We start from the raw sequence: 27,884 nt of genomic DNA, 5'->3' as shown, positions 1-27,884 counted from the left end.
GCCTCTCACTGTTGTGGCCCCTCCCGTTGCGGAGCACAGGCTCCGGATGCGCAGGCTCAGCGGCCATGGCTCACGGGCCCAGCCGCTCCGCGGCATGTGGGATCTTCCCGGACCGGGGCACGAACCCGTGTCCCCTGCATCGGCAGGCGGACTCTCAACCACTGCGCCACCAGGGAAGCCCCCCCCACCAAGTAGTTTGTGAGTCCTTCTCTCCACTGCTCCATCTTGGTCTACTTTCTCTCCCCTCGATACTGTATTAGAATCCTAACTGGCATCCATTTGCTCTCCTCCAACTCATCCACATAGAAACCACAGTGACCTTCTTAAATACGCAAATATCACACTCCTCCTCTGAGTAGGTCCCTCCAGTGGCTGCCTTTAGGATAAGGCACAGAATCATAAGATGGCTCGCAGAGCCTTGCACACTTTGCCTCATGCCTCTTTGATCGAGCTTCATCTGAAATCCCATTCCTTCTAACATTTAATGCTCCAACAGTCCTGGGTCTTCATTCCTTTGAACGTGCTTCCAGTCACTCGGTCCTGTCCTTGAGTAGATGCTGTTTACTCTTCCTGGAATAATTCATCTCCTCTCCCCTTTCCCTCTCCTGGCTTGGCCTTATTACCCTTCATTCTCAGTGTAAACAAACTTCAGATGGAGCTTCCCTGATTCTCTGGGTTAGGATAGGTCCCCCTGTTACAGGTGCCCAAATCACCTTTACCTCCCCTTCTGTAACACTTATCAAACATCTGCCTTCTTAGACTATAAGCTCCAAAGCAGGTCAGGGAATGTATCTGTCACTGCTACACTCCAGCGTCTAGCATAGTCTGGTCATTGTGACTGACTGAATGAATGAATAAACAAGTGAATGTGGATTAAGAGCAGTATCAACTCTGAGGGAAGTTCTTGTGGTGAGACTGTGGCCTCTGTACTTGGCTCTGGCCCATCTAAATTCAGATCAACAATTCGGATAAGATACAGATGATGGCAACTAATGTTTTAAATGATATAAAATTGGAAGGAATGGCTAATGCATTCCCTGTTTTTGATGGCAGAAAGCAAGGTTCTAAAAGCTAACAGCTGACTGGAGTGATGGGTCAGAACTTAACAGACTGAAATTTAATAAAGGTGAATGCAATATCCTACCCGTTGTGTTCTAGTCACTATACAAGTATAGGATGGGGGACGCTTGTCACAGAAACAATCCAGGGTGTGTTACTAACATAGTAAGCTCTGTTTGAACCTGTAATTGATGAGGGCCCCGAAAGTGCTAATGCCACCTTAGATTCCTTTAATGGGTAAGTAGGGCCCCACCAAGACAGGTGCCGGTCCCACAATCCTCTGCTCTGATCCAGCCACCTCTGGAACAAGGTCCTTCATTTATAGGACCACATTTCACCAGGATGCACTCAGAGGAGCTCGACCAGGGTGGTGAAAGCTTGGGAAGCACAGCTTACAAAAAACAGAAGAGCATAACCGCTCCGTAGGAGATGGAATTCTGAGGAACACATTCGTTCCTTGAAAAAAAAAAAATGAAGGGCTGGTCTTTAGGAAAAAGATTACACCAGAAGGCAGAACCAGGACCAAGGACTGGCAACATCTAACATCCCCTCTCTGGCCACATTCTTATCATTGACCCCTCTTATCCTCTCGTTCTGTTGAGCATCTGCTCTGTGTTCGCAACAGGATCTCTCGTCCCTTGGTCTCTCCCTAGTCTCCCAATTCGTCATCCCCCTTCATTGCCCACAGATGCCTTGATCATCTACCTTATGATTCTCAGCCACCGTATCCCCGAGTCCTAGGATCTACCACTAGGTTTCTTAGAGTTCATAACCTTGGGTCCTTCCTTTTGTCTGCTTCTACCTCTGGCCTGTTGAGGAAAGCCACACCAGTTGGCTCCATGACAAATCCGTGCGACCATCCGGCATTAGTGGCCCTTCAGTCCAGCTCGGCCCTCTTTCATTCATCCAGGCCGTTTCCTATCACATTCCCATAAGGCAGCTCTAAACCTTTCTCCACATTTTAGCCCTAAGGCAAACTCTAAAACTCTCAGAGGAAATACCTTCCTTCAGTTGTCCTCCTAAGGATCTCAAATTTCTTCTCTATCTTCACTCTTCCTTTCTCTCCTTTCTTCCTTCCTCAGAATTCTGAGGAAGAGAAAGAATCCGCCTTCCCTTCCAAAGCTTGCTTTTCCACATGGATTTTGATACCATTTTCTTTCATTTCCTCTGGGACTTTGTTTCATAATTTATCTCCCGTCTTTCCTCTCTTCAAATTCTGTCTCACTGCCGGCTCCATTCTCCTGTCACTCAACACACTCAGGCACTCTGTGGAGATGAATTGTGTGGTGATTGTTTTAAGATGGATTGGAGAGAGCAGAAACCAAGCCAGAGAGTCCAATTAGAAGGCTTTTTCCAGAGTCCAGGCAAAAGGCAAAGGAAACCTGTCCAGGGTAGTGAAAGAAAAAATAGAGAACAGGTGAGACTCAGAGAGGATTTTTGTTGTCAGAATGACCTTGAGTTAGTTGTTATTTATGACGTTGCCTTATTTTCCTATGGTTTTGTCAGCTCCTTGGGGGCAAATACTGTGTCAGATTCATCTCACAGATTCGTCTCACTTTCTCTCATGAAATCTGGCTTGGAATGAATGGTTAGAATTCCCTCAAAATGTGTGTGTCAGGGGGAGTGCGGGAGAGGGAGAGCCGCACTCTGGAAGGTATATTTTTTTAAAAAGAGGATAGTTGTTGAGACAGGGAAAGATGGCTCCATATTAGGAGGAAGAAAAAAGTAGACTTTGTTCCTCAATGTGTGGTCTGTTGTAGTATTTTCCCATTGCTGTAACAAATGGGGTTTGCTATTACAAATTGCCACAAACGTAGTGGCTTAAAAGACCACAAATTTACTATCTTACAGCTATGGAGATCAGAAGTCTGAATGGGTCTCATTGGGCTAAAACCAAGGGGTCAGCAGGGCTACATTCCTTTCTGGAGGCTCTAGGGGAGAATTCGTTTTCTTTTCTTTTCCAACCTCTAGAAGCTGCCTGCATTTCTTGGCTCGCGGCCCCCTTTCATCTTCAAACCCAGCAATGGCTGGTCAGGTCTTTTTCACAGTGAGTCAGTCGGACATTCTCTTCTTCCTCCTTCTACTTATAAAGACCCTCATGATTATATTGGGTCCACTGAGATAATCCAGATAATCTCCCCTTCTCAAGGTGATTTGATTAACAACCTTAATTCTATCTGCAGCCTTAATTTGCCAGTAGCCTAACATATTCACAGGTTCCTGGGGATTAGGGGGTGGTTGCCTTTGGGGGCTATTACTCTGTCACCACATCCTTGGACAGTCAGCATCTCCAACACCTGGTAACTTATTAGAAATGCACTCTCGGGCTCCACCCCAAGCCTCTGAATCAGAATCTGCATTCTAATCAGATCCCCAGGCGAATATACTTTAAAGTTTGTGGAGCCACCACTTGACTATCTGTAAGATTCTCTCAACTTTAAACTTCCCACAATTCTGTGAAAACTGCACTTTTTTCCACCTTCAAATCTTCATTATTCCTTCTAATCCTGGTTTCCTGCCAAAAAAAAAAGTTAATTTTGATTTATATGCCTGGTGTTAATTCCCCAGAAGCCAGCCAAGTAGAACATGACAACACTTCTTGCATATTTTTTACTGGTAGAAAGAAAGTAGATGTTAGAAAAGGCAATTAAATTATAGAATTATCCATGATGCAAAGGTACTGGTCTGCAAAGAATATTTTCTTCCCCAAGAAGATTCATAGGCGAACTGCCTTCATTAGAGTGTAGATAATATTAGTGGCCCAGCAAGTGAAGCGAAACGTACACAGATGAGCTGTTTTTAAGGCATCTCTGAACTGCTCAGCATTTGAGAAATGTGACCAAAGCTGATTATAAAATTCCTTTCAGAGCTGCAGGAACGGCAACCCATAAATAACTCTGGTTCTCACTGGTGCAAAAAGGAGGTTGCAGGCTGTTTGACTGCTGTCCTTCTTGTAGGGGATAAGATTAAGCTCACCTCCAAGATTACAAGGTCCTCAAGGCTGGGACCAGCAGTGCCTGGGACCTAGGAGGCGCTTCATACATTTTTGGACTTGAATACTTTTTACTACCATATAATATATTAAGCTGAATTACAGAGATGCACTGGGAAAATAAGCTGGATAAATAAAAGTAATATTTCAATGATCATCTTACTAGACTCCCTACTTCCTTTTATTCATTCATCTATCTGAACATTTATGAATCATCTACTCAATGCCACCCATTGTTCTAGGCCCTCTGGATATACAGCTATGATCCCTGCCGTTTACAAGCTCACGTTCCAGTGGAGCAAATAGTCATATAAGTAAATAATTAGGGCAACATGAGTGCTAGATGAGGTCTGTGAACAAGGCTCATGGGCCTCTCTTCTCTGAAATGTCATTCCCATTCTATCCAGATTTATCTTTAAAATCGCCCATTTCTCCCCTTTGCCAGTTGGATTAGTAATCTGGCTTTATTACTTTTATTTTCAGCCCTAGTTACTAATGTTGCCTCTAGGCACTCGCTACTTGTTCTAGAAAATGAAACCTCTCCGACTAGTGCAAGTGAAAAAGAGGTTACTCTAAAGATCTGGTAGGGACTCATGGGACTGCAGGACAAGTTAAAGAAGCAGGAAAGCAGGAAGTAAGGCAGCTCCAAATGGCCCCTCTTCATCTCCATTCTGACTTCTCTCCCTTTGTGTGGAATAGTCCAGATGCCAAGGCAGAGAATCTGATTGGCCCACTTTGTCTTTTCAGACCTGACTGCTGCGATCATTGTCACTATACTCTGCTTCCTTCATATCGCTCACTTAGCACGAGTTGCAGTTGTATATTTTTTTAATTTGTGTATTTCACATCTGTTTTCCTCTCTAGGTTTGGTAGTGACTGTGTCTGTTTTATTACTGCTGGCTCCGGCCACTAGTGCAGTGCCTGACCATAGTAGGCTTTTAGTAAATAAATAAATGAAAGAATGAGACTTGGGCAGGAGGTGGGGGTGGGGTGGGGGGAGTCTGGGAGCACGTGCTGTTAACCACCCTAGTGACGGGCTTCCTTGTGGTGCCACTCAACTTGCAGGAGAGAAAGAGATTGAGAAGAGCCTTGGGTCCACTGACTGCTCAGCAAGGCTGAAGGGGAAGGTTCTAAAGAAGGGAAGTATATGGGGGAATCTCCCCTAAATAAGTCTTGGCCAACACTCTAGACACACATTCTTTCCATTTCAAAGACACACCAACCTTTATACCTAGAGAGACCCTTCTCCTTCATGGCCCAATGTAAATGCTCCCACCCTTTCCTTTTAAAAATTTATTGAGCAGCTAATATATGCCAAATTCTATATCAGACACTTTACATGCATCATCTCTTTTCAGTTTTACTGAGACTCTAGCAGGTCATATCCTCATTTTACAGCTACAGAACCAAGTTTCAGCAATTTAAGCAGCTCATCCAAGGTCATAGAACTAGCATATAGCAGAGCCAAGATTAGAAAATAGGTCTGTTTAATTCCAAAGCTTCTTCTGCGACGTTTGGCTGTTTCCTCTATATTCTCCCCTCCTTGGGCAAACTTAACTGCTCCCTTTTCTGTGATACTACAGCCTTTTCCATAGAGGCAGCACAGCGTTTTACGTGCTTTCAGGTACGGACAGTTCTGGAACCACTGCTACACTGTCCGTCTTAGGGCAGGGACTGTAGCTGGCTCCCTTTTGTGTCCTCAGTGCCTGTTACCTTGTGGAGGCTCAACCAATACCTGTCTGCTGGGCTGAGCTTTGGAAGGATAGGCAGTTACTATGCTATTTTGTATTTTTAAAACTCCACAAATACCATGAGTATCTTATTATACAGAAGTCTCATAAATATTCTTCCCATCTCTGTTATTGAAAGTTAAAGAACATATGTCTATTCTCCATAACCACATAATGTTTAGGTCATATCACAGTCTACAGAGACTCACCTGCCTGTTATTGTGGATGGTAAATACAGAGTGATGGGATGGTCCAAACACTGACAGAATATTCCTTTGACTCAAAAGAGCAGCCTGAATAAGGACCTACTGTATAGCACAGGGAACTCTACTCAATACTCTGTAATGGCATATATGGGGAAAGCATCTAAAAAAGAGTGGATATATGTATAACGGATTCACTTTGCTGTACACCTGAAACTAACACAACGTTATCAACTCAACTATACTCCAGTGAAAAGAAAATGGTTTTAGAGGGTAGAGAATGAAGGAGAGCTTTATAGCATATTTATATACAATTAGCAAAACCCCACTGGAGCACAATTTCACATATGAATTAATGGAAAAGTAATAAAAATATTAGCATGACATGTCAAAAAAAACAGAGCAGCCTGGTATAGGTGCAAATTGGCATTCCCTCATTCAACAGATAGTTATTAAATACCTACTATGTGCACATTGTTAGTCACTCGGAGTGCGCTTGGTGACAATGCAAAGATGACTGAGAGGAAGGTTTTGCCCACATGTTGCTTACCGTTTAGAAGACACACCTTACCCAGACACTTAGGCTGTGACGTAGAAGATGCTAAGGTTAGGAGGCACCCACTGATAAGGTCTGTGAGAACCGAAAAGAGACAGAGATGACTTACAGCAGGGATGGTTGAGATGGACTTCACGGAACACATGGCATCTCAGCTGGAGTGTAAGATTTGGGCAAGGGCACACGTCTCAGGTCAAGGGCAAAGTTCACACAGAGGTAGGGGGCCAACACTGGGCTTGTGCTTATCTATAAAGGGCAGAGCAAGAGGGGCACTTGGAAAAGCAAGTGGGTGCCCAGTTGTTGATGGCCTTGAATCCAGATTGTAGACATTTAACTTTACTCTTAAGGAAGGTGGGGAAATAGTCATGATTATACTCGAAGAAGAGTAGTCTGGCAACAGCCTTGGGGTGAATTTGCCGGGGAGAGACCAGAAGCAGAGCGAGCTGTTATTTTCTGTTTATTTGATAATACTGGGTCTTTACTGATCACACAGCTGTGTAGGTGGATTGAAAACTTCTGTCAGAACCATTTTTTTGAAACTCACACATAGTCTAAGTGACTCATCAGTAAGCCAAGAAGAATTTCTAAGGAGTCATCGTAGACAGGCTCAAGAAATGTGCAGTGTGAATGAGGAAATCTAACAGCTCTTAAACCAGACAAGTCAGGTCCAGGGGAGGTAGGTTAATGTGGGAAGCTGAAATCAAACGGTGAAAGCCACACTGCCTTGCTGCTTACTGCAGTCAAAATGACAGCAGGGCGGGCCTGAGGCAGAATGGGGCAAAACCTGCCAAGCCAGATAGAAAGCCCCAGAGAGAGGAGAGAAAGGGAGATTAGAATGCTGACGTTAAATCAAAACAATTTTTTAAATGTTTATTTTTTATTGACATGTAGTTGATGTACAGTATAAGTTACAGGTATAAAATACAGTGAGTCACAGTTTTTAAAGGTTATACTGCATTTCGAATTACTGAAAAATATTGGCTGTATTCCCCACGTTGTACAGTATATCCTTGTAGCTTATTTTATACGTAATGGCTTGTACCTCTTAATCCCCTACTCTTATTTTGCCCTTCCCCTCTTGCCTCTTCCCACTGGTAACCACTAGTTTGTTCTCTATATCTGTGTCCACTTCTTTTTTGTTATATTAACTAATTTGTTGTATTTTTTAGATTCCACATGTAAGTGACATCATATAGTATTTGTCTTTCTCTGTCTGACGTATTTCACTTGGCATTGTACCCTCCAAGTCCATGGATGTTGCTACAAATGGCAAAATCACATTCTTTTTTATGACTCAGTAGTATCCCATTATATATATGTGTATGTGTATATATATATATATCACATCTTCTTTATCCATTCATCTGCTGATGGACACTTGGGTTATATCCATATCTTGGCAATTGTAAATACTGCTATGAACATTGGGGCACATGTTATCTTTTCGAATTAGTGTTTTTGTTTTTTTCGGATATATACCCATGAGTGGAATTACTGGGTCATATTATAGTTCTGTTTTTAGTTTTTTGAGAAACCTCCATACTATTTTCCATAGTGGCTGCACTAATATACATTCTCATCAACAGTGTACGAGTGTTCCCCTTTCTCCACATCCTTGCCAACATTTGTTATTTGTGTTCTTTTTGATGATAGCCATTCTGACAGGTGTGAGGTGATAGCTCATTGTGGTTTTGACTTGCATTTCCCTGATGATTAGGGTTGTTAAGCATCTCTTCATGTGCCTGTTGGCCATCTGCATTTCCTCTTTGGAAAAATGTCTATTCAGTTCTTCTGACCATTTTTTAATCAGGTTGTTTGTTTTTCTCTGGGGTTGTGTAAGCTGTTTATATATGTTGAATATTAACCCTTATTGGTCATATCATTTGCAAATATTTTCTCCCATTCAGTAGGTTGTCTTCATTTTATCAATGGTTTCCTTTGCTGTGCAAAAGCTTTTAAAATCAAAACAACTTTTGATGTGCAAAAGGAAGATTTCTCAATAGCAAATTGAATTTGCCAAACTAGATTTAAATTAGTAAAAGCAAAACAGAGGAATGTGATTTGGGAAAGGTAAAGTAGTTGCTAAATGAACCACTAACTAGTGGGCCATACTGTCACCTGACATCCTGCGCCGCTGCCTGGTTGACCCCCCTGGAACGCACTATTTATGGCATGAGAACCCTTGAGGGATGCACTCACGTGCAGCTGCAAACGGTGACCTTCGGGGTGAAGCTGCAGCAACAGACTCACCAGCTTGGGCTGTGGCAGTGAAGTAAAGGCCATGTGTCTGAAGCATCGCTGCCAAAGACAGCCTCTGCAAAACAGCCACTGCAGGCGTGAATTTTATGAGTTCTCCACATGCAAACTACCATTAGTCACGCATTGATTGATCCATTGCTCCAGGAGCTTCATTTCCAAATGCAAAGGCAGCTTTTCAGCACAACCTCACTATAACACTGCCTTTGTCATCCACTCCTTATATTTTAAACCTCCTTCATAAGGAGGTTTTTTTTAGATTTAAATGCTTAGACCCCTTATGACTGCTGCATCTTGGATAGTGACACTGTGAGGTTCATGTATTTTTTTTTTTTTTTGCGGTACATGGACCTCTCACTGTTGTGGCCTCTCCCGTTGCGGAGCACAGGCTCTGGACGCACAGGCTCATGGCTCACGGGCCCAGCCGCTCCGCGGCATGTGGGATCTTCCCGGACCGGGGCACGAACCTCTGTCCCCTGCATCGGCAGGCAGCCTCTCAACCACTGCGCCACCAGGGAAGCCCAGGTTCCTGTATTTTTATGCGTGCATATGAGTGCCTGGATTTCTCCATCTTTCTCAAACACATTTTCATAGAAAAATAAATGTAGTGAATTTATAAATAAGAAGGTGGAGAAACAATACTACTCTCTTCACATTAGGCAAGTACTGTGATTAAAGCAGAAACTTGGCCCAGAAATCCACTAGAATTCAACATTACTATGGAATATCTAAGAATAGGCAGAAATTATTTTTTTCCTTTTTTTTCTCTTTTCTTTAAAACTCGACATTCCTGTTTTAATTGTGTCTTCCTCCAGGAGTTGTATGCAATATTCATAGTTATATTTGATATCAGAACTCAGTTACTGACAATATTCTAAGGATATGTTCAGTGCTAGGATATATAAAGTGACAAGGATAGATGTTTTCTATATCCTAACGTGGTTGATTTTTTTTTTTTTTCTTTTAAAGAGGGACACGCAAAAGTAGTATAAACATCTAAAGAAGAAGTATCTCTATAAGCTCAGGTTTATATTATATTTTGCCTTAACATAATAAAATAAATTATGTTTTGCAGGGAGAGACTGGAAACAGGGCAAACAACTATTTTATGTTTATTCCATACTTCTAGGTCTTTACTGATCACACAACTATGTAGGTGGATCGAAAACTTTGTGTTTTTTTTATTGACATATAGTTGATTTACACCATTATATTAGTTTCAGGTATACAGCATAGTGTTCAGTATTTTTACGTATTATACTCCATTCAATGTTATTACAAGATAATGGCTATAATTCCCTGTGCTGTTCAATATGTCCTTGTTGCTTTTTCATAGTAGTTTGTATCTCTTAATTCCATGCCCCAGTCTTGCCCCTCCCTGCTTCCCTCTCTCCACCAGTAACCACTATTTTGTTTTCTATATCTGTGAGTCCATTTCTGTTTTGCTATATATATTCATCTGTTTTATTTTTTTAGATTTCACATATAAGTGATATCATATGTGTTCTCTGTCTGACTTGTTTCACTAAGCATAATATGCTCTAGGTTCATCCATGTTGCTACAAATTATTATTTAGAAGGGCATGACTGATGTGGTAATAATGATGGTAATTATTATCAAGAAATTTTATATAATACTAACCAATTATAGTGGCTTGAAATGCTAGAATTTTATTTAAAAGAACTACATTAGAAGGACAACACGTAATGTTTATACATAACTCCAGTGCACTGGTGCCTGCTAGGCCAATTGTATTTAGTTTTGGACATGCACTGTTAATGATTCTCCCGGGTCAATGCAGGTGTTTTTGTTCTTGTTTTTCTCCCCATCTTGGCTTCTCTTTAAAAAAAGAGATAAATGGGGAGATTTGGGTCAAAGGGTATAAACTTTCAGTTACAAGATTAATAAGTTCTGGGGATCTAATTCACAGTATGGTGATTGTATACTGAATCATATACTTGAGAGTAGATCTTAAATGTTCTCACCACAAAAAAGAAGTGGTGGGCTTCCCTGGTGGCGCAGTGGTTGAGAGTCCGCCTGCCGATGCAGGGGACGCGGGTTCGTGCCCCGGTCCGGGGGGATCCCACATGCCGCGGAGCGGCTGGGCCCGTGAGCCATGGCCACTGAGCCTGCGCGTCCGGAGCCTGTGCTCCGCAACGGGAGAGGCCACAACAGTGAGTGGCCCGCATACAGAAAAGAAAAAAAAAAAAAAAAAAAAAAGAAGTGGTAATTATCTAATGGGATGGAGGTATTAGCTAATGCTATGGTGGTAATCATTTTGCAGTACATAACTGTATCAAATCAACATACTGTACACCTTAACTTACACATAACTTAAATATAATGATATATAAATATACATTTATCTACATATAAAATGTGTATATGACAAGGATAAATTAGAGAGAGAGAGAGAGAGAAAAGAGAGAGAGCTATCTTTCTAACATGATGAATGAATAAGAAAGGACAACACAAAAGGATGGTTATGGGATGCTCACAAGACCTAAGTCTTTTGCAGAGCCTTGTAGGCTGCATGATCTGGTCCCTGCCCGCCTCTGGCCTCATCTTTGTATTTTGGAAGCCTCAGCCTCTGCCTCCCTCTATACTCCCTCACCTGTGCCTTCCTCCTCATTCATGCTGTTCCCTCTGCCTAAGATGCCTTTCCTCTTAACCTCCCACCCATCTCTTCTCCCCTGTCCTTCAGATTTCAGCATACCTATATAAAGTCGTCTCCCTGCCCTATGATTTATAGCCTTTATCACAATGTATAAGTATGTATTTGTGTGATCATTTGAACAATATGTGCATCCCCCTCTAGTCTATAAGTTACAGGAAGTTTGGTGCCTTGTCACACAATAGACATTCAAAAATTATTCACTGAAAGGATTTTTAAAGAGAGCAAGCGAAAAAGTGAGAAAGAACTTAGGTTTGAAGAAGTTAATAATATTTTTTAAAATAGAAGCTAGAAAAACTAAGAACCGTAAAGTAGAGAAAAAAATCAAAGGACTCTTGTCACATATATACAACTCTCTGTGTGTGTGTGTGTGTGTATGTGTGTGTGTGTGTAATTAGAGTCCTTGAAAATCCCTACATATGTAGCATTTCTGAATGTCAAGATTCAAAGCCAGCTTTCTATAATGTCAGAACCTCTCCAAGTTATAAACCCATATCTTGTGCTGTTTTCTCATTATAATCTAAATACTCTTACATGTACATCGAAATGGAGTAGGCTGTCTATTTTCTAACATAATTAGGAAATAGGCTATGCTGCTTAATTGAGTGTTCTGGGCAACAGAATCACATTACACGTTATCATACACATATAATCCACAGTCCATGAATCTGATTACAGTAAATTGCATGTAACTCTAAAACTCAGTCTAACCAGGTAAGGATTGTGCAGTGCTTTTGTGGCCATCATTGTGGATGCTACGCACCTTGGCACCAGGTAGTACTCTCATACTTGTCAGTAGTGGCTGCAGTAATCCCCTTGATAGAAAGCTGGGGGAGCCAGGGTTTGCTGAAGTGGATAGAGCGTCCTGTAGTAATTGCAAGTTCTGTGAGATAAAGGTCCATTAATTCTATTAGGCAAAAAGAAAGAACATGTGCAAAATGTGATTAAGAAATACCTATAGGTCATTAAAAATTGAATATCAGCTTAACCTGTTGAAGTCCTTAGCTGTCATACATGTTTACTGTTTTAAATGTTTGATTTTCAGAAGTGTGTTGGGGAACGTTTTCCGTATTATGGCTAAGATTGCTATTTCAAAAATACAATGCCCCACATTCTATATCTCTATAAAAATTAATGGAGTTTCACACCACGCTTCTGTGAACCTCACTATGACTGTCTCACTGTGCAGATCAGAGAAGCTGAGGCATGAGGCTATTTCTGTAAATTTTCCAAAGAGCTGCCCTGAGCCCACGGAGAAGAGAGCCTGAGACAGAAAACTATCTGTGTACTCACTGAAAAGTACTCACTGAAAGTACACCTTGGAGTCTCGGGGCTGGGTTGGTGGGGGGAGTAGGTTGCAAAACTAGAGTTGGCTTTTCCCACGTGCTACTCCAGTCCTAACAAGGACGTCTCTGTAGAAATGTGTATTCAGGTAAAGAGGCTATCAAGGTGGTCACCAGGATTAATTTTTAGTGGTCTGAAGTGCCTTGAGTATGCTTGATGGGAAGAAGGTAGATTAGTTGGCTTTTCAAGGCCTTTCTAACAGATATCATTCTATCCAGTGAGAGACTAATATGGTTGAAAAATATTCAAAACGTTTACCTTTCTTTTTCTTTTCCTCTCCTTTGCAGATCTATGCGGTTCGATCAGTTGTTCCCAACAAAAGCAATAATGAAATAGTTCTGGTGCTACAGCAGTTTGATTTTAATGTAGATAAAGCAGTGCAGGCCTTCGTGGATGGTGAGTATACACGTCCCCTGAACCCGAAGACGTTAGAACTAGATATTCCATATATTCTGTATTTTTTTCCTTGAATGCATTGAATACCAATTATTCACTAATACTTTAATTTTCATTAAAATATGCTAGGTTTTAAAGACACATCTACATATTAAGAGCAGAATTTGGAGTTCTTTTTTCCTCATTGGGGAAAAAAAAAGACAGACTGTAGATAGTTTGCAAAGGATACATATTGTAATGCTACTAATTCCGTTGTCAACCAGTCTGTCCAATTTGTTACTAAACACGTCCTTTATCTGATGGCGCCCTTGTTAATGGAGGATAATGTACTTTACTCCTGATCTGGGAAGCCTTCTCAACTCTTCAGCCAGCATAGTTCTACTTGGCCTTACGACTGGAATCCTTGAACTTGATGCTTATGTAGCCTGAGAGGACTGGTTTAGTCTTTAATATCCTTAGTTTATGATTTTGAGATTACCTACTTAGTCAGAATATCAGTTCATCTTATCTACCTCTAGAACTTTTTGCTGTCTAAAAAAAAATTGTTTTTTTGGACAGCCCATTGCCAGTGACGGTATAGAATCTAAAGTCTCAGGAATGTATTTATTCTAGAAATGGATAACCTACTGCTTTAGATTTCCTATAAATTATGGGAAAGTCTTCTCTCCTACTCAAATTAAAGTTCCATTTATAAACAGAGATCTCATACCTGTCCTTAGTTATCATATGTCTTCTGTCCCAGCATTAGTTTCTGTTTTGTCAGTATGGACTAACTAAACATAATCTGACCGAAAGGTCAGGGAAGACCTATCAGCACATTCCTCAGGTTTATCCTAGTTACACTTTATTTGTTAAGGACGGTTTGATTTACTTACTTTCCTAGGAGTAGAATAATCTTCCTAAGTTTCTACATATAGTACAATTGCATTTCAGGCAAGGTCTTGGAACCAGGCAACACACTCACATTCTGATATCTGCAGTCAGGGTTTAGGGTCCTAATTGAATTAAAAATGATTATCATTCAAAATAGACCTGCAAGCAGACCCACGGTGCATAACTTTTCTGACTGTTTTTCCTGCTTCGTGTACAAGAATCTTTACTCACCAGATACAAATACAGAGAATGTAATTTTACTCCACCTTTGCAGCATTTAGTGCAATTCATCTCAAGAAAAAATTGGGGGAAACATGCGTATCCTGGCTCAGATAAACTCTTTTCAGGTTTCACTTGCCAACATCACTCACATGGAAAAAAGCTTTAGGAAAGGAAAAAGGTTATTATCCCCATGCCTCCCCAGCCTCAGTTGGATTGAGGCCCCGACGTTCTCCATCATGAAAGTTTTTATTACAGAATGACCCCTGATGAGATGCGCAGATACTCAGTAACTGATGGACTGTCATCAAATCCGATCATATTTAAATAGAGCACCATGCTTGTCCTTCTTGACATTTTCACCTTGTCGGTATTGAGGTCTCATTTTTAAAGACTCATCGATTGCTGAGAAACCTCATATCATTTTGGATGGGGAGCAGTCAGAAAACTTGTTTAAAAATCACTGAAAATCAGAAATAATTGTTAAGAATCATTTACGAGGCACACTAAAAGCGGCTTAAAGAACTCCAAGCAGTTTCAGTATAATTAAAGTTTAATGACAACAATTTCAAAATTGTCTGTAAACATAGTTATTTCTTCTTCAGAATTACCCTCTAAAAGCTTGTTGTCCAAATTGCAAATAGAATTTATGTCAAAATATGCAAATTAGATGTATAATTGAATATTGCAGTTGAAAGCAGTAAGCAACTCACCTCCTCCCTCTGATTAAAAAGAACAGTATTTAACATTTTTTAAAATTTAATTTTATCTGGAAAACTGAAGTTGAGCTATAAGTAAGAACTACCCTAATGATTATTAGCCACTGGTGTGACTTACGAAGTAGCCTAGTGAAAGTGACTTCCTAAAGTTCTTCAAAAGGAAAATACTGTGAAACATTAATTCTCTGGGCAAATTAGAAAAAGACCAGCCCAGTTAATAAAAAGACTGAATTATAGCTTACTTTTAAGTGCAGTCTTATTATTTCAAGTACATGTAACGCAAAAGGCCTAAGAGGGGCATTGAATTGGAAACTGTGAATGGATAGGAATAATTAGGCTTTCTGAACATTAGTCCAAACACTATGGCCTTCTGGTTATCAAACAGTAACAGTAGACTCAATAATTGGGACCGTACTAATTTGAAATTTGTTATAACGACCCGCCTGAAGTTTATCTTTGTTTAGCCAACACACTCATTGTAGAGAACTATTAGTATAATGAGACTGTATGAGAATGCTTAAAATTGTTAAAAGGATACATGTAAGAGCTACTCTTTTAGAAGCACCTATTTAAATGAGGACAACTGGTCTACTCATTACCAATAACTGATTGTTGAAATTACCCCCAGCACAGTTGGAATGAGTGAAGAACTTACTAAGACTACATGAAGATAGTGTAGCTGACCAGTGGTTAAGCATTTCTTTTAAAATGTTTTCTAATTTAATCAAGTTAGGCTTTTCCTCTGCATCTGAGCAATGCCACGTATGCATGTGAATGGCATTGACAGAACCTAGGACTCAACTTATTTGATGAGCTTCTTTTGTTTCAAAGCGGAACCTTGCAAAGACTGCATCCCATCCCTATTCACAGTGATGAGAGCAAAGCTAACATCAGATCGTCTGTCCTTATCACCCTGCAGGTTGTGAACATAATGAGTAGAGGCAGAAAATGAGCAGGAATAGCCAAACAAAAAGTTAGGATTCACATGGTTAATAATATTCAAAATCTCATGTTTAGCCTGGAAGATTAGAGGTATTTTTATTCATATATCAAACAGAACAATTTTAATTCTACCTATGGCAATGAAGCTATCAGAAAATTCTCGATCTATTTCATTTTCTCTAAGACAACATAATGATAAAACAAAGTAAGCTTCATGTAGTAGGGCTTAATACTTTGATAAAACCAAGATCATGCAGTGAATTTAATGAAAATCTGGAAATAAAAAATGAAACTGGCATTTTTATTAAGGTAGGATGTATCAAAACAAATGAAAAAGCCGGAAAAAAAATCGCTACCAAGATGGAAAGACAAAGATGAATTTTGTGTGGTGCTTTATTATGTGAATGCATAATATATATGCATTCACATATATGCATAAGAATGTTGCATAAGAATGTTGAAAATTCTTTGTCTTTGTCTAGGCAGTGCAATTCAAGTTCTAAAAGAATGGAATATGACAGGAAAAAAGAAGGTAAGATTGATATTGATTGTAAATTAGCAGCTTCCATCAGAATCTTCATGGTTGTTATCATTTTAACAAGGCTGCCAATTTTGTGCTTCTTTCATATATGTTAATATGTACACCCAGGAAGCTTCCAGATTCACGACTCTCTTAAATTACCGGCCACCCTCCCTACTAATGCCCTTGTTTTCTGTTCAAGTGTTTTTAACCACCAGGTGTGCTTTTGAAATCCCAGAGTTTTCTTTTTAAGTATTAAGGCGAGCCCAACTGGAGAATTCAAAGGATTCTAGACACTAACTTGCCTGAACGTATCCTGTAGCACAAAGGAAAAAATTAAGGAGTGTTTTAAAGATACTTGAAAAGCCCTAAATATATTTTCACAGAACAGAGGGGAGATTTTACTCTGCCCCTCTCACGTTATTTTGCTTTCTTGTCTAGTCACACAGTCTCGACTCACGGGCACACGTGCGGTGTGCAGCGCACACACTGGCCTCTGTCTCCAGAACGTGCCTTTCTGGTCTTGTGAGTGACCATGGAGCACTGGAGCCCTCACTAGCTCCAGTGAGGTGCAGCTTCCTTCTTTATTTTTTTATTTTTTATTTTTGCAGTACGCGGGCCTCTCACTGCTGTGGCCTCTCCCGCCGCGGAGCACAGGCTCCGGACGCGCAGGCTCAGCGGCCATGGCTCACAGGCCCAGCCGCTCCGCGGCATGTGGGATCTTCCCGGACCGGGGCACGAACCCGTGTCCCCTGCATCGGCAGGCGGACTCTCAACCACTGCGCCACCAGGGAAGCCCGCAGCTTCCTTCTTGTTCTTGGCCTGTAACCTGTTTCATGACTTTCACAAAAAGTCTACTTCTCTTTTCAAAGTAACTTCCCCACCCATTCCCACTATTCCCAGAGAAGCCTTGTGTTTTGGGAATCCCAGGATATACCCTTCCCACTGAGGGAAGATCGCAGGCCTGTGGCACAGGTTTTAAACAAACACAAGAAAGCAGTATTGCTTTCATAAAATCCCGAGATTACTGAAATTACTAGAATGATCCGTTCCTCCTTTTTCTCCTCCTAGCTTCATGGAGAATAGGAAGAATTATGAAAAATTTTTTAAATCTTTGTATGCCACCGTCTTTGACAATCTCTGCTTATCTTTAATCATAGCTTCCCAGGCTTCTATGTGAGATGAAGACAATTTGCAGGTGATTGAAAGGCAGTATTTATACTTACCTGGAGGAATTTCAGATATGTGGTTTGGGTATGAAATTTCTCTGATGTGAAAAACAGAGCAGACAGCAGCTGCAGACCCAACTCATTACTAAGCCTCCCTCTTAGAGGTTCAGTGGGAAAACTGTCTCCCCAGCCCAGGAGACGCAGGGCTTGTGTGGGAATAAGTGCCCCTGGGCCTTCCTTCACCCAGTCAGTGCATTTCTCTCCCCTGGAGGAGGCCTTACTCAGGGGCATGATTGTGGTTTCAAAGGAGACGAAGGAGAGTGGGGTGGAGAATCAAGAGAAAACTGTTTCTTTTTATTTAATTAATTAATTTATTTATTATTTTTTTTGCGGTACACGGGCCTCTCACTGTTGTGGGCTCTCCCGTTGTGGAGCACAGGCTCCGGACGCGCAGGCTCAGTGGCCATGGCTCACGGGCCCAGCCACTCCGTGGCACGTGGGATCTTCCCGGACCGGGGCACGAACCTGTGTCCCCTGCATCGGCAGGCGGACTCTCAACCACTGTGCCACCAGGGAAGCCCTTCTTTTTATTTTTTTTCCCAAATGTGTTGAAGAACAAAGCCGGGCTGATGTTCAGCTGGTGGGACACTGATGCAACAGGCGGGACAGGGTCTGCCCTGATGGGCCCCATGTCTGTTCTCATTGGCTGAGGCTTGCACCAAGGTCTAAAAGTTTTCAATTATCTAGAATGCAGGGTTGCGTTATTTTGAACTAAATGTAACTGAAGTCTCGTAATGCCGTTCAGGTAGCAGCCGAGAGATCCAGATACAGGTGCACAGTGCGAATCCAGGTGGACCCACGTGGGTTCGGCGTTCCTTTGTAGCCGTTGTCCACTCCAGCTTAAGTATTCATGGGGATGATTCCCGGACAGTGACAGCAATCCAGGGATCTCCTGGTTGGTTGGTGCCTTTTCCTAGATCCAACCTGGACTTTGGGGATCTGACTCTACTTCCTCCTTTCAGAGGGACTTCCCTGCCTCTTTTGTACCAGGCCTCCCCCTGCCTCTCCTCCCCTCAAGAGGATCAGAACCTTAGTGTCCTCCCTGATCCCCCCCGCCCCCACCCCCCCACCCCCGTCCATCATCTCTTTAAGAAATGAGACCTCTTCTCCAATACCACAATAGCTGAATTCAGGTTCTTCCAGGGCAGTTATCACAAGACTCTATTGTATGGCCATTCAGATATGTAGCAACTCAATGTGCTCAAGTAATGTGTCAGCTATTGAAGCCATTTCCTGCTGCTTTTTTCCTTTTAAAGAAAACTTTTTGTTTACTATGCTTACGAGGTACAAGTTTATACAGCTCATTGTAGGAAAGAAGATATTTACATTAACTTGGGTGGTTAATAAAGACATAGGCGTTTTCACCCACTCTATTAGAAGAGCCAGAAAACAAAAAAAGGGTAACATATCTTATTTTGGTCTCTGGGGTTCACCTTCTATTTCAAGGATGTGAGCTTCTCATTTGTTTCTCATTCTAGAACAATAAGAGAAAAAGAAGCAAGTCCAAGCAGCATCAAGGCAACAAAGATGCTAAAGACAAGGCAGAGAGGCCCGAAGCAGGGCCCGTGCAGCCACCGCCGCCAGAGATACAGAATGGCCACGTCAACGGCTGTGAGAAGGACAGCTCATCCACTGATTCTGCCAGTGAAAAACCAGCCCTTGCCCCCCGTGAGAAAAAGATCTCAATACTCGAGGAACCTTCAAAGGCACTCCGTGGGGTCACAGGTCAGTTATCCTTACGTAAAGTTGCTTAGGCAGACATAGAAGAAAAGGATGCCAAGGGACCCACTGGGACAGTCATTGGTACTGTTGATGTTGGTGGAAGGGAAAGATTGTTCTTTTATGGTGTCCACAGATTCAAGCGGTCTTCTCGCAGGATGGTGGAGGCGGGGAGGAAGGTGACGAGGCTAGAGAAGAAGTGTGCAATCTAGCCCTGCACTAAGTCAGAGGGTTTTTTTAACTAAAAAATATAGTTCTAGTCTGTATTGGGATCATCAGGAAAAAGGAAATTCCAGTTTAAAGAAATTTTTCACTTTTGCTGGGATAAGGGAGGGATAATTGGTGACCAAAGGAAATGTTATTAAAGGGTAGGCCAAGTTATTTTAACTCCTGGTATTTTGTATTATGTGATAGAATATATATCCCAGGGTGTTAGAATCTGGAATGTTAATTACTTGTGCTATAGCTATACATTCATTACTTGACAAAAGGCTACTTAATCAACTGTATGACCTTGGGGGCATCATTTCATCTCTAGTGTCCCATTTCTTTTCTGCAACATAAGGCAGCTGTACAGGAATCTACTGGATCAGTGGTCTTCAATACTGTCTGACCCGATGCTCCATTTTTATATCAAATACTAAAATAAAATTCATAGATAATATACTCTACCTAGAAACAAAATGTCAATAATATAAAAACATAAGAAGTTCAAGAACAACTAAAATAGAAGGCCTAATAAAATGGCCAGATGTTCACACCCAATTATAATGAATCACTTTGCACTTAAAAGAAGGGAGACAGTACTCAACTGGGTAACGTGAACACTCTTTATTTATATGTGATATGTGAAGTAAGAACTGAATAAGTATATTTTTATGTAGACATGGGATCACTGTGAATGCAGCTGCTACAAATACAGACTGACAAGTGCTGATTGTCAACTCAAATAATGTGACTGCCCATGTGATTGGCCACGGGATTTTCCAAATGGTGAAAAGCTCTTGGTAAAGTTCTGAACACCAAAGAGTCCAATTTTCTCTTAATTTCCACAGTAGTTGAACCCTAGAAATCCAAGTAAACCTTGGAAGTCCATAGGAAAACTGTACAAAAAATACTTGGGTTTACATGTCATGTGTCTAGGAGGACGTGAGAAAGTTCAGGTTACAGGGCAGTTCTTCGTTGTGTGGGATTCCTGTGATTGTGAGTCATTTAGCATCCTGCCCCCAACACCCACCCATACGCAATCATTTAGATAAATTTTAAAAGTGCCCTGTTTTTCAAAATGCCTCCTAAGATAAACCAAGGATGAATAAGACAGGGGCCCTACCTGAGAAGAGTTTAGTCTAGCAGAAAAGACAAGTACAAACAGAAAATCACATAGTAACCAGTATTGAATCAGGGATACCATGAGGAAGCATTAAATAACACACTAGGAAGTTTTTTAATTGTTCACAAAGCTCTAATTTTCTTCCATAAACACATTACCTAACAACACTATTAATAGTGCTATAATTCAGATAATCCTTACTACACAAGGATTTCTTAAAAACAAACAACGAAAATCACCTACTTCTATTTAGAATCTGGATTTTCCAGTAATCTTTTCATTCAGCTTTTCCTCTGCCTACAATTTTGAGAATGTTTTGATTTATAGTCAGGGCAGGAGAAAGACATTAAATAATCGAGTGGCACATTCCCAACTTTGCCTGTGATTTGCCTTCACACCAATTATTTCAAAAGCTAATTACTCAAGTTGCTGTTGTGATATCAATCATACACTAAAAGCGCAGCACATATAGTTGTTCATTTACTTATAATTTCTTCTTCCTAAAGCAATTTCAGTAACTCTATCAAGTATATGACATTAGAGCAAATGCAGTAGTGAATCGCTTCACTTCACGGTGGATAGCTACCTTGAAAGTTAAGTACCCATCCGACGAGTTCTCTGTACCAGGGGGCTTTTGTGAACCCTATCATGAAACTTTTGGCAAAGAATACTTTATTGCACAAAGAGCCATCCCAATATCCCTTTGGTTTTATAAGCTTAGCATGAAGGCATTGAGGTATGTCAGTATTATTTGTTAGTAATTAATAATACAAATCTATCACTCATGTAAATTTTTCTGTTAAAGAATAAAATGATGATAATAGAAGGTTATTAGATGTTTTTGCAAAAGGAAGGGAATCCTCCTGGTTGACCATTCATCAGCAGCTCACTTATTGTGATCATAAATTTTAAAATGAGTTTATAACTAGTTAAGTTTTCCTTCCCAAAGATAATGAAGGTTCATCGGGAAGTTGATGCCAAAACTGTCAAATGACTCTGAAATGCTTATTCAGTCTATCAGAAATCCTGAGACCTCTGCTAGATAGTTCACAGATGAGTGTTGGGTCTTGGGCATTCCACACCCCATTTTGAGTAGACCTTTGGAACTGAAAAGGATGGAACAATTCCTTACTCCCCTCACTTTATAGCTGAGGAAACCAAGGCCCTTGGGTCGAGAAACTGAGAAGACCCACACCCGGGGGTAACTCTCTTTGGTTAGCAAAAGCCTGACTCAAATGGATGCAATTTTATGCATATGTTAGAGAGTTATTGCTAAAACCACAGGCTCCCTTACTCCCAAAAGATGCATAATTGAAAAATTAGGAAAAAGTAATCATAACAAAGCTAGATAATGGTATTCTGTACTTGAGTGAGTTCGAAGTATGAGCATAAAAGAAATCTCCAGTCTGCTAGTGGTGGAGCATTTATCAAGCTTTCCAATAATGAAACTGCCTCAGGAAAGCCTGTTCTGAATGCCCAGCTGGGCAGCAGGCTGTGAACATGTGGAATGCATGTTTTATCTTTTTATAACACCTTGACATTCAAGATCTCTCTTTTTAAAAGTTTTAAAAGGATCATTTTCTGGTAGGAGAAAAGTTAACTTTAAGATATATGCAGGTGGTTCCAGGGTGTTAGTGTGACTTCCCACATGAAACATAACCACCCAAAGCATCATCATTTCAGGCTGTAAATATAGTACTGTCGAGTGGGACAACACTGCATGTCAGCATATAGCTTTGAAGTTGGGGAGTTTGATTTAAACTTGGTACAAAATTACTTTTTTAAGCCTTGGAGTAGTTTTTTCTGTATTTCAGAATTTTTAATAACAGCTCAAATTAGATCTTTTACATAATCCGATCAAGATCATCTGCGTCCAAGTACAAACTCAGACAAGGAGTAGATCAAGATTTAGTTTTACCAAATGTAATGCCAAGGATCACTTTTATTTCTAAGGCTCCATCTAAATGACTAAAGCACATTATACCCTTAGGGTTCAGTTATCTTAAATGTTGCTCCTGCACTACTTTTCTTAGGGCTCAGATTGCTGAAATGTATAGGCGCTTATCGCCGTAGGGGCCAGAACAGGAATTCAGATTCCTGTGTTGTCTTTCTCCCTCTGGACACAATTCCCATCCAATAGGAAAGGAGCAGGATTATGGGCCACCAACTGGCTCCATTGAGATAAACTTGGGGGCGGGGCTTTCCTTGTCTTCAGCTTCTCTTCCCAGCAGGCTTCCTTTATATCCTCTCATCTTGTCAAGCATCCTGGGAAGCCAGCTCTTCTGTTACCTGTTACTTGTCTCGAACAGAAGGCCCCATGCAGTGTTCACTGACCTCCACAAACCAGACTTCGCAGTCTGCCCTGTATCGGAGGACAGGAGCAGCTCCATCGTTTTACCTTTGCAGTGCAGATTCTGTGTTTGGCATGCCTCTGGCACAGAACTGCTTTCTCATTCTCTAGGTGAACTGAACCAAATGTGAGAGAAAGGGTCCTGTTGTTTTAGAATGTTGGCTGCTTGTCCTTCATTTGTGCTTCTTATTAAAAAGCAACAACAACAACAGACTGTTTTACAATATTTTTATGGTGTGAGGTTCCCTATAGGATTTCCAGGAAGATTTTTTAATGCTGTTGTTGGCCCTAGCTACAAGATTATTTCCCCTGCTTTTCTAAACCCTATATTGGACCAGAGGATTAGAAAAGATCAACAAGAAGAAAGCAGCTTGCTGAGAACTTTAATAGAAAAGCCAAACGTGTATATTCCAGGATTTCAGCCGTGCCAGCTCTCAGATGGAAGCAACATAATATCATAGCTAAGAACCAGGGCTTTAGCATTAAACATGTTTGGATTCAAATATTGGCCTTGTCACTTACTAGGTGTGTGACCCTGGACAAGCTAACCGCTCTGTGTTTTTATCTTCACTTGCAAAATATTCTACTTTACAAGATTGTGGTGAGCGGTAAATGAGATATATAAAGTGATCAGCACAGCATCTGGCACAAAGTAAACCCTCAAATCATTTCTTTATCTATCCAGGAAATGTTTTAAGCATCTAACATGCGCCAGGAATTCTTCTAGAAGAAGTAAACAAAATTAAAAAGGTTTTGCCCTCTTGGAGAGATGCCTAGTAAAGCAGAATACAGCTGAATGATTATAGATTATAGTAAATGTTGTGAAGCCAGCAAGTAGGAGAGAGACTGGGGCAGGAAGGGAAGTGTGGGTAGCAACCTCAGATAAGGCCATACGTGACATGAGTGAATGAAGAGGAGATGTGGATGCTGAGACATTGAGGCTGAGGATGCCCCTGTTCACATTCTGTCACATCAAGCTATCTTGGTCTGAACAGCCAATGTTTTATTTAAACTTTAATTAAGGATTATTTTAGGTGAAGCCCTTGTAGAGTTATAACCATCGGTTTTTAATTAAAGATATAGTACTTTATTCGTATATATAGCTGACATTAAGTACTGTCATGTGAACAGGCGTTTTAAAGCTTATATCTTAGAGCACATTTATCATTATTCTCACTCTATTATTTTGGCATCAGATCCTTGGTGTTAACTCTTGTTTGTAGTTGTGCGTTGTTCAGTCTCAACATCTGCTTCCAGCAGCACTGTGTCTGAACTGTTCAGGTAGTATTAGGGGTGGCCTTACATTGTGTTTTCAGTGGCTTAGGCCTCTGCTTTCTTTCTGTGTGTGTGATAAAGCAGAAAGAGATGGAGACAGACATAGGATGTATCGACGTGAGGACACAGGATATGAAAACCCCTCGGTTGTTTTTCTGTTACCTGGGTACAGCGAAATCCAGAGCCCTCTCCCTTCTCTTTCTCATTTGAAAACTACTTTTGCTACATCCTTACAGCAAAACCACAAACCTACTCATCTCTGAATAGCTGGTACCTTCGTAACTTCCCACTCAGACCTTGTTACGGCAGTTTTCAGTTAAAAATAGACTTAATTAAATGGAATGCACTCCTTGCGAAGAATAAAAGGCCTTCCCTTTTTTTTCTTAATTTTGAACAAAGATCTAAATGGTTCTATCAAAATGCTATGAGAATTAAGCCTGTTTTTCAGAGAAATAAGTCTGCAAAACAGATCAAGTTAACATGCCTACCTTGTGTCATTGACAGCTTATTAATCCAGCGACTTTGTTATCTATTATCTTTTAATGTAAATAAACCTGTAAAAGTATTAATGACGTATGAGACCTTGTAAAGACAATGTAAATTAAACTAAAAGATTGGCTTCCAATTAGAAAGTTTCCAGCTTTTATGCCCTCTGAGCTGATCAAGTCTTATAGAACATGAATGAAATAATAAAGTCTATCTGTATTCGATAAAGAAGTTACGAAAAGGCAGAACTGACTGACATTATGTCTTCTGAATAAACCTGTTTTGGTCTCTGTTCCAAAGTTATTGGTTCCTCTGAATTTCTGTTAATTAGCCTGTCATGTAGAGATAGAAGAATGATGAAAAATGCAAATTAAGGTGCACAATAATTGTAATGTGAAGACTTTTCTTGGGGCTTCATCACTGGACCGTTATTCTGTAACATCTTAAAAGAGTTGTCTTTACTCACGGTCTCCATTCCTTTACCTCTCTCTCACTTATCAACCTATCCTATGGCTTACAGCCCCATTAGTCCAAGGAAATTGCTCCCACCAAGTTTACCTCTTCTCTTACTGGCTGTTAATTGCTGAGTCTCATCAAGGCTGGGTTAGTTCCAAATCCTTTCTCATATAGAGCTATACTCTTTTTGTAGATCATTTCAGCCATACCCTAGCCTTAATTATGTACACTGGCTCACAAACTCATCATCCCAGTCGAGGCTACTCTCTGAACTCAGACTCTTACTTGACATTTTCACTTTGAGATTTCAAAGCACTTTAACAACATGCTCATAACAAACTCCTGATCTCCCTTCCCAGCCTTAGCTTTCTTTTATTGTTCCTGATCTTAGTGTACTGTCCATCCATTCTGCAAGCCAGAAATCCAGGCATCAGTCATGACATCTTCCTCATCACCAAGTTCTGTTGATTCTCCTTTTCAAATATTCCTGGAATCCATCCATTTCTCACTGTCTCTACCTCTACCTTCCCATCAAAACCATCCTTTCTTGCCTCTGCTGCTCTAAATGTCCACTCATTCATCTCATGGCATTCACTCTGTTCCCCTCTAAATCATTCTCTATCCTGTAATCTTTTCAGATGACACACATTTGAACTCTTAAGATAAAGGCCAAAAGTCTTACCCTCGCCTGCAAGCCCAGCATATTCTGGCCCCTGTGTCCTGTTCCTGCCTCAACGCACAGCATGTCCATTCTTGTTCTCTGCTTCAGCCGTACTGGTGTCCTCTTAGTCCCACGTACTGGCCGTGTATAACAGTCAGGTTCAAGTCAGGAGACAGAAGCCACACCAGTTATTTGGATGGGAGGAATGTAATAGGAAGAACTGCTAACTAAAACTGTAGGAGGTGGCTAACTACTAAAAGGGGTAAGTAAGGAGTCTCAGGGGTCTAGACGTGTCAAGAGAGCAGTTACTATCTCCAGGAAGACTGGACAATAAAGGAACTAGGACTGGGAGAGTCCCCCAGTCTAAAACTGAGACTGACCTCATCAAACAAGGTGTGTGGCTACCCAGAGGAACATGCATGCCGCCTCGTGGTGGCAAGAAATCTTGGCATAGGGCCTGGCCCAAGCTGTTCTGTAGAAGAAGCCCACCATTGCCATAGGGTGTAGATAGACTGGAACTGCTCAAAGCCACTATCAGGGCTGGGGAGCCAGAGAACATGGCATGAGAGTGCAGCTGGAGCTCCTCTGCATGGCTGCTGGCTCCTGTGGTGAATAATAATAATAATGAAGGACCAGAACCTAGACGGGAAGTGTATTTCTGTCTTCATCGCCTTGTGCGACCCCTTTGTTGCCCTCTACCGACAAAGCTAACGTTCTGCCAGTTGGCAAAACAGAATTGTTTACAGCGTCCAGCTCCAGTATCACAAAGTAGGGCAAAGAAGAGTGGATTTGGAGTTGAGAGACAATAACTTGATAACTGCCTCAAATACTGTCTTTGCCTGGAATGCCCTCCTCATCTGATTAGTTTTTCATGTAATTTCAGGTGAGCTTAGTTGTTACTTCCATGGAGAATTCATTCTTGATATCCCTAAGTCAAATACTCCAATTGAGGATTTCATATACTGTGTACTTTTCTTTCATAACACTTAACACAGCTGTAATTCTACATTTGTTTGTGTGGTGGTTTGATTTATGTCTTCCTATGAGACTGCAAGTTCTATAAAGATGGGAACCACAAATGTCTTTTACCACTGTTGTGTTTTTGGCGTCTAGAACAATAACTGCACGTGATAGAAACTCAAACAAGCCTTTTTCCTGGTTGTTTTGAATTATTAATTATAAAATATGTGGATAAGTGTAGGTTCATTAAAAAGGTTAAGTTTCTGTGCTGCTTTTTAAAGATAATTATGGATTTTGTATTTCTGGTTTTTAAAAGGCATTTAGATTAATTGGAGAGATATGAAAAATGCAGTAAGGTTTAAGGGGAAAAATATCCTACCTCTCAGAAAAAAACACCGTAAAATTTAATTTCAGAATGTTTTAAATGCACAGATGTATAGGGGTTGTTTTTACAAATATTACGTAGCAGGTGAACTTTTATATTCTGCTTTTTACTTAACATGACATTACAAACATTACCTCATCATTGTATGTTCTTTAAAAACATGACCTTAATGGCTGCAATTTGCCATGTTTATTTTAATTATTCCCAAACTGTTGTCCATGTGCATTGTTTCCATTTGTTTGCTATTATAAGCAATGCTATAGCAAACATTTCTTGTATATAAATCTTTATGAACAATCATGATTATTTCCTTGGCATATTTTCTTAGAAGTGGAATTATTGGGCTCAAAGGGTATGGATATTTTTTAAGTGCTTAATATATTGCTGTCCAGAAAGATTGCACTAATCTCATTGTTTTTATTTGTAAAACCGATTAGTAGAAAGATGGAACATTTTTGAGACGTTTAATTTCCATTTACATTTTTTCTTTTGTGAGTACTTAAGAACACTAAGATCAATGATTAAAGAACTACCAATTACTTTATTATT

The 27,884-nt window shown here is 40.6% G+C and overlaps 1 protein-coding gene across 6 annotated transcripts in view; it reads left to right on the top strand.

Annotated features, from left to right (window-relative positions):
• The window catches only part of SPATS2L (spermatogenesis associated serine rich 2 like), a 168,842-nt gene that overhangs the window by 96,151 nt on the left and 44,807 nt on the right, over nucleotides 1–27,884 (top strand). For all 6 annotated transcript variants that reach the window (XM_027124749.1, XM_027124744.1, XM_027124736.1 and 3 more), the window contains 3 exons: nucleotides 13,103–13,211; nucleotides 16,447–16,496; nucleotides 19,192–19,438. In XM_027124749.1, the coding sequence (XP_026980550.1) occupies nucleotides 13,103–13,211; nucleotides 16,447–16,496; nucleotides 19,192–19,438 (406 nt within the window). The remainder of the gene's footprint in view (nucleotides 1–13,102; nucleotides 13,212–16,446; nucleotides 16,497–19,191; nucleotides 19,439–27,884) is intronic.

Source organism: Aethalodelphis obliquidens, unplaced genomic scaffold (genome assembly GCF_003676395.1).
Source record: "Aethalodelphis obliquidens isolate GAN/ISIS:26980383/991018 unplaced genomic scaffold, ASM367639v1 scaffold2, whole genome shotgun sequence".
Taxonomy (NCBI): Eukaryota; Metazoa; Chordata; class Mammalia; order Artiodactyla; family Delphinidae; genus Aethalodelphis; species Aethalodelphis obliquidens.
The sequence above is the reverse complement of the archived record's forward strand: the minus strand, read 5'-3'. Positions and strand labels throughout refer to the sequence as shown.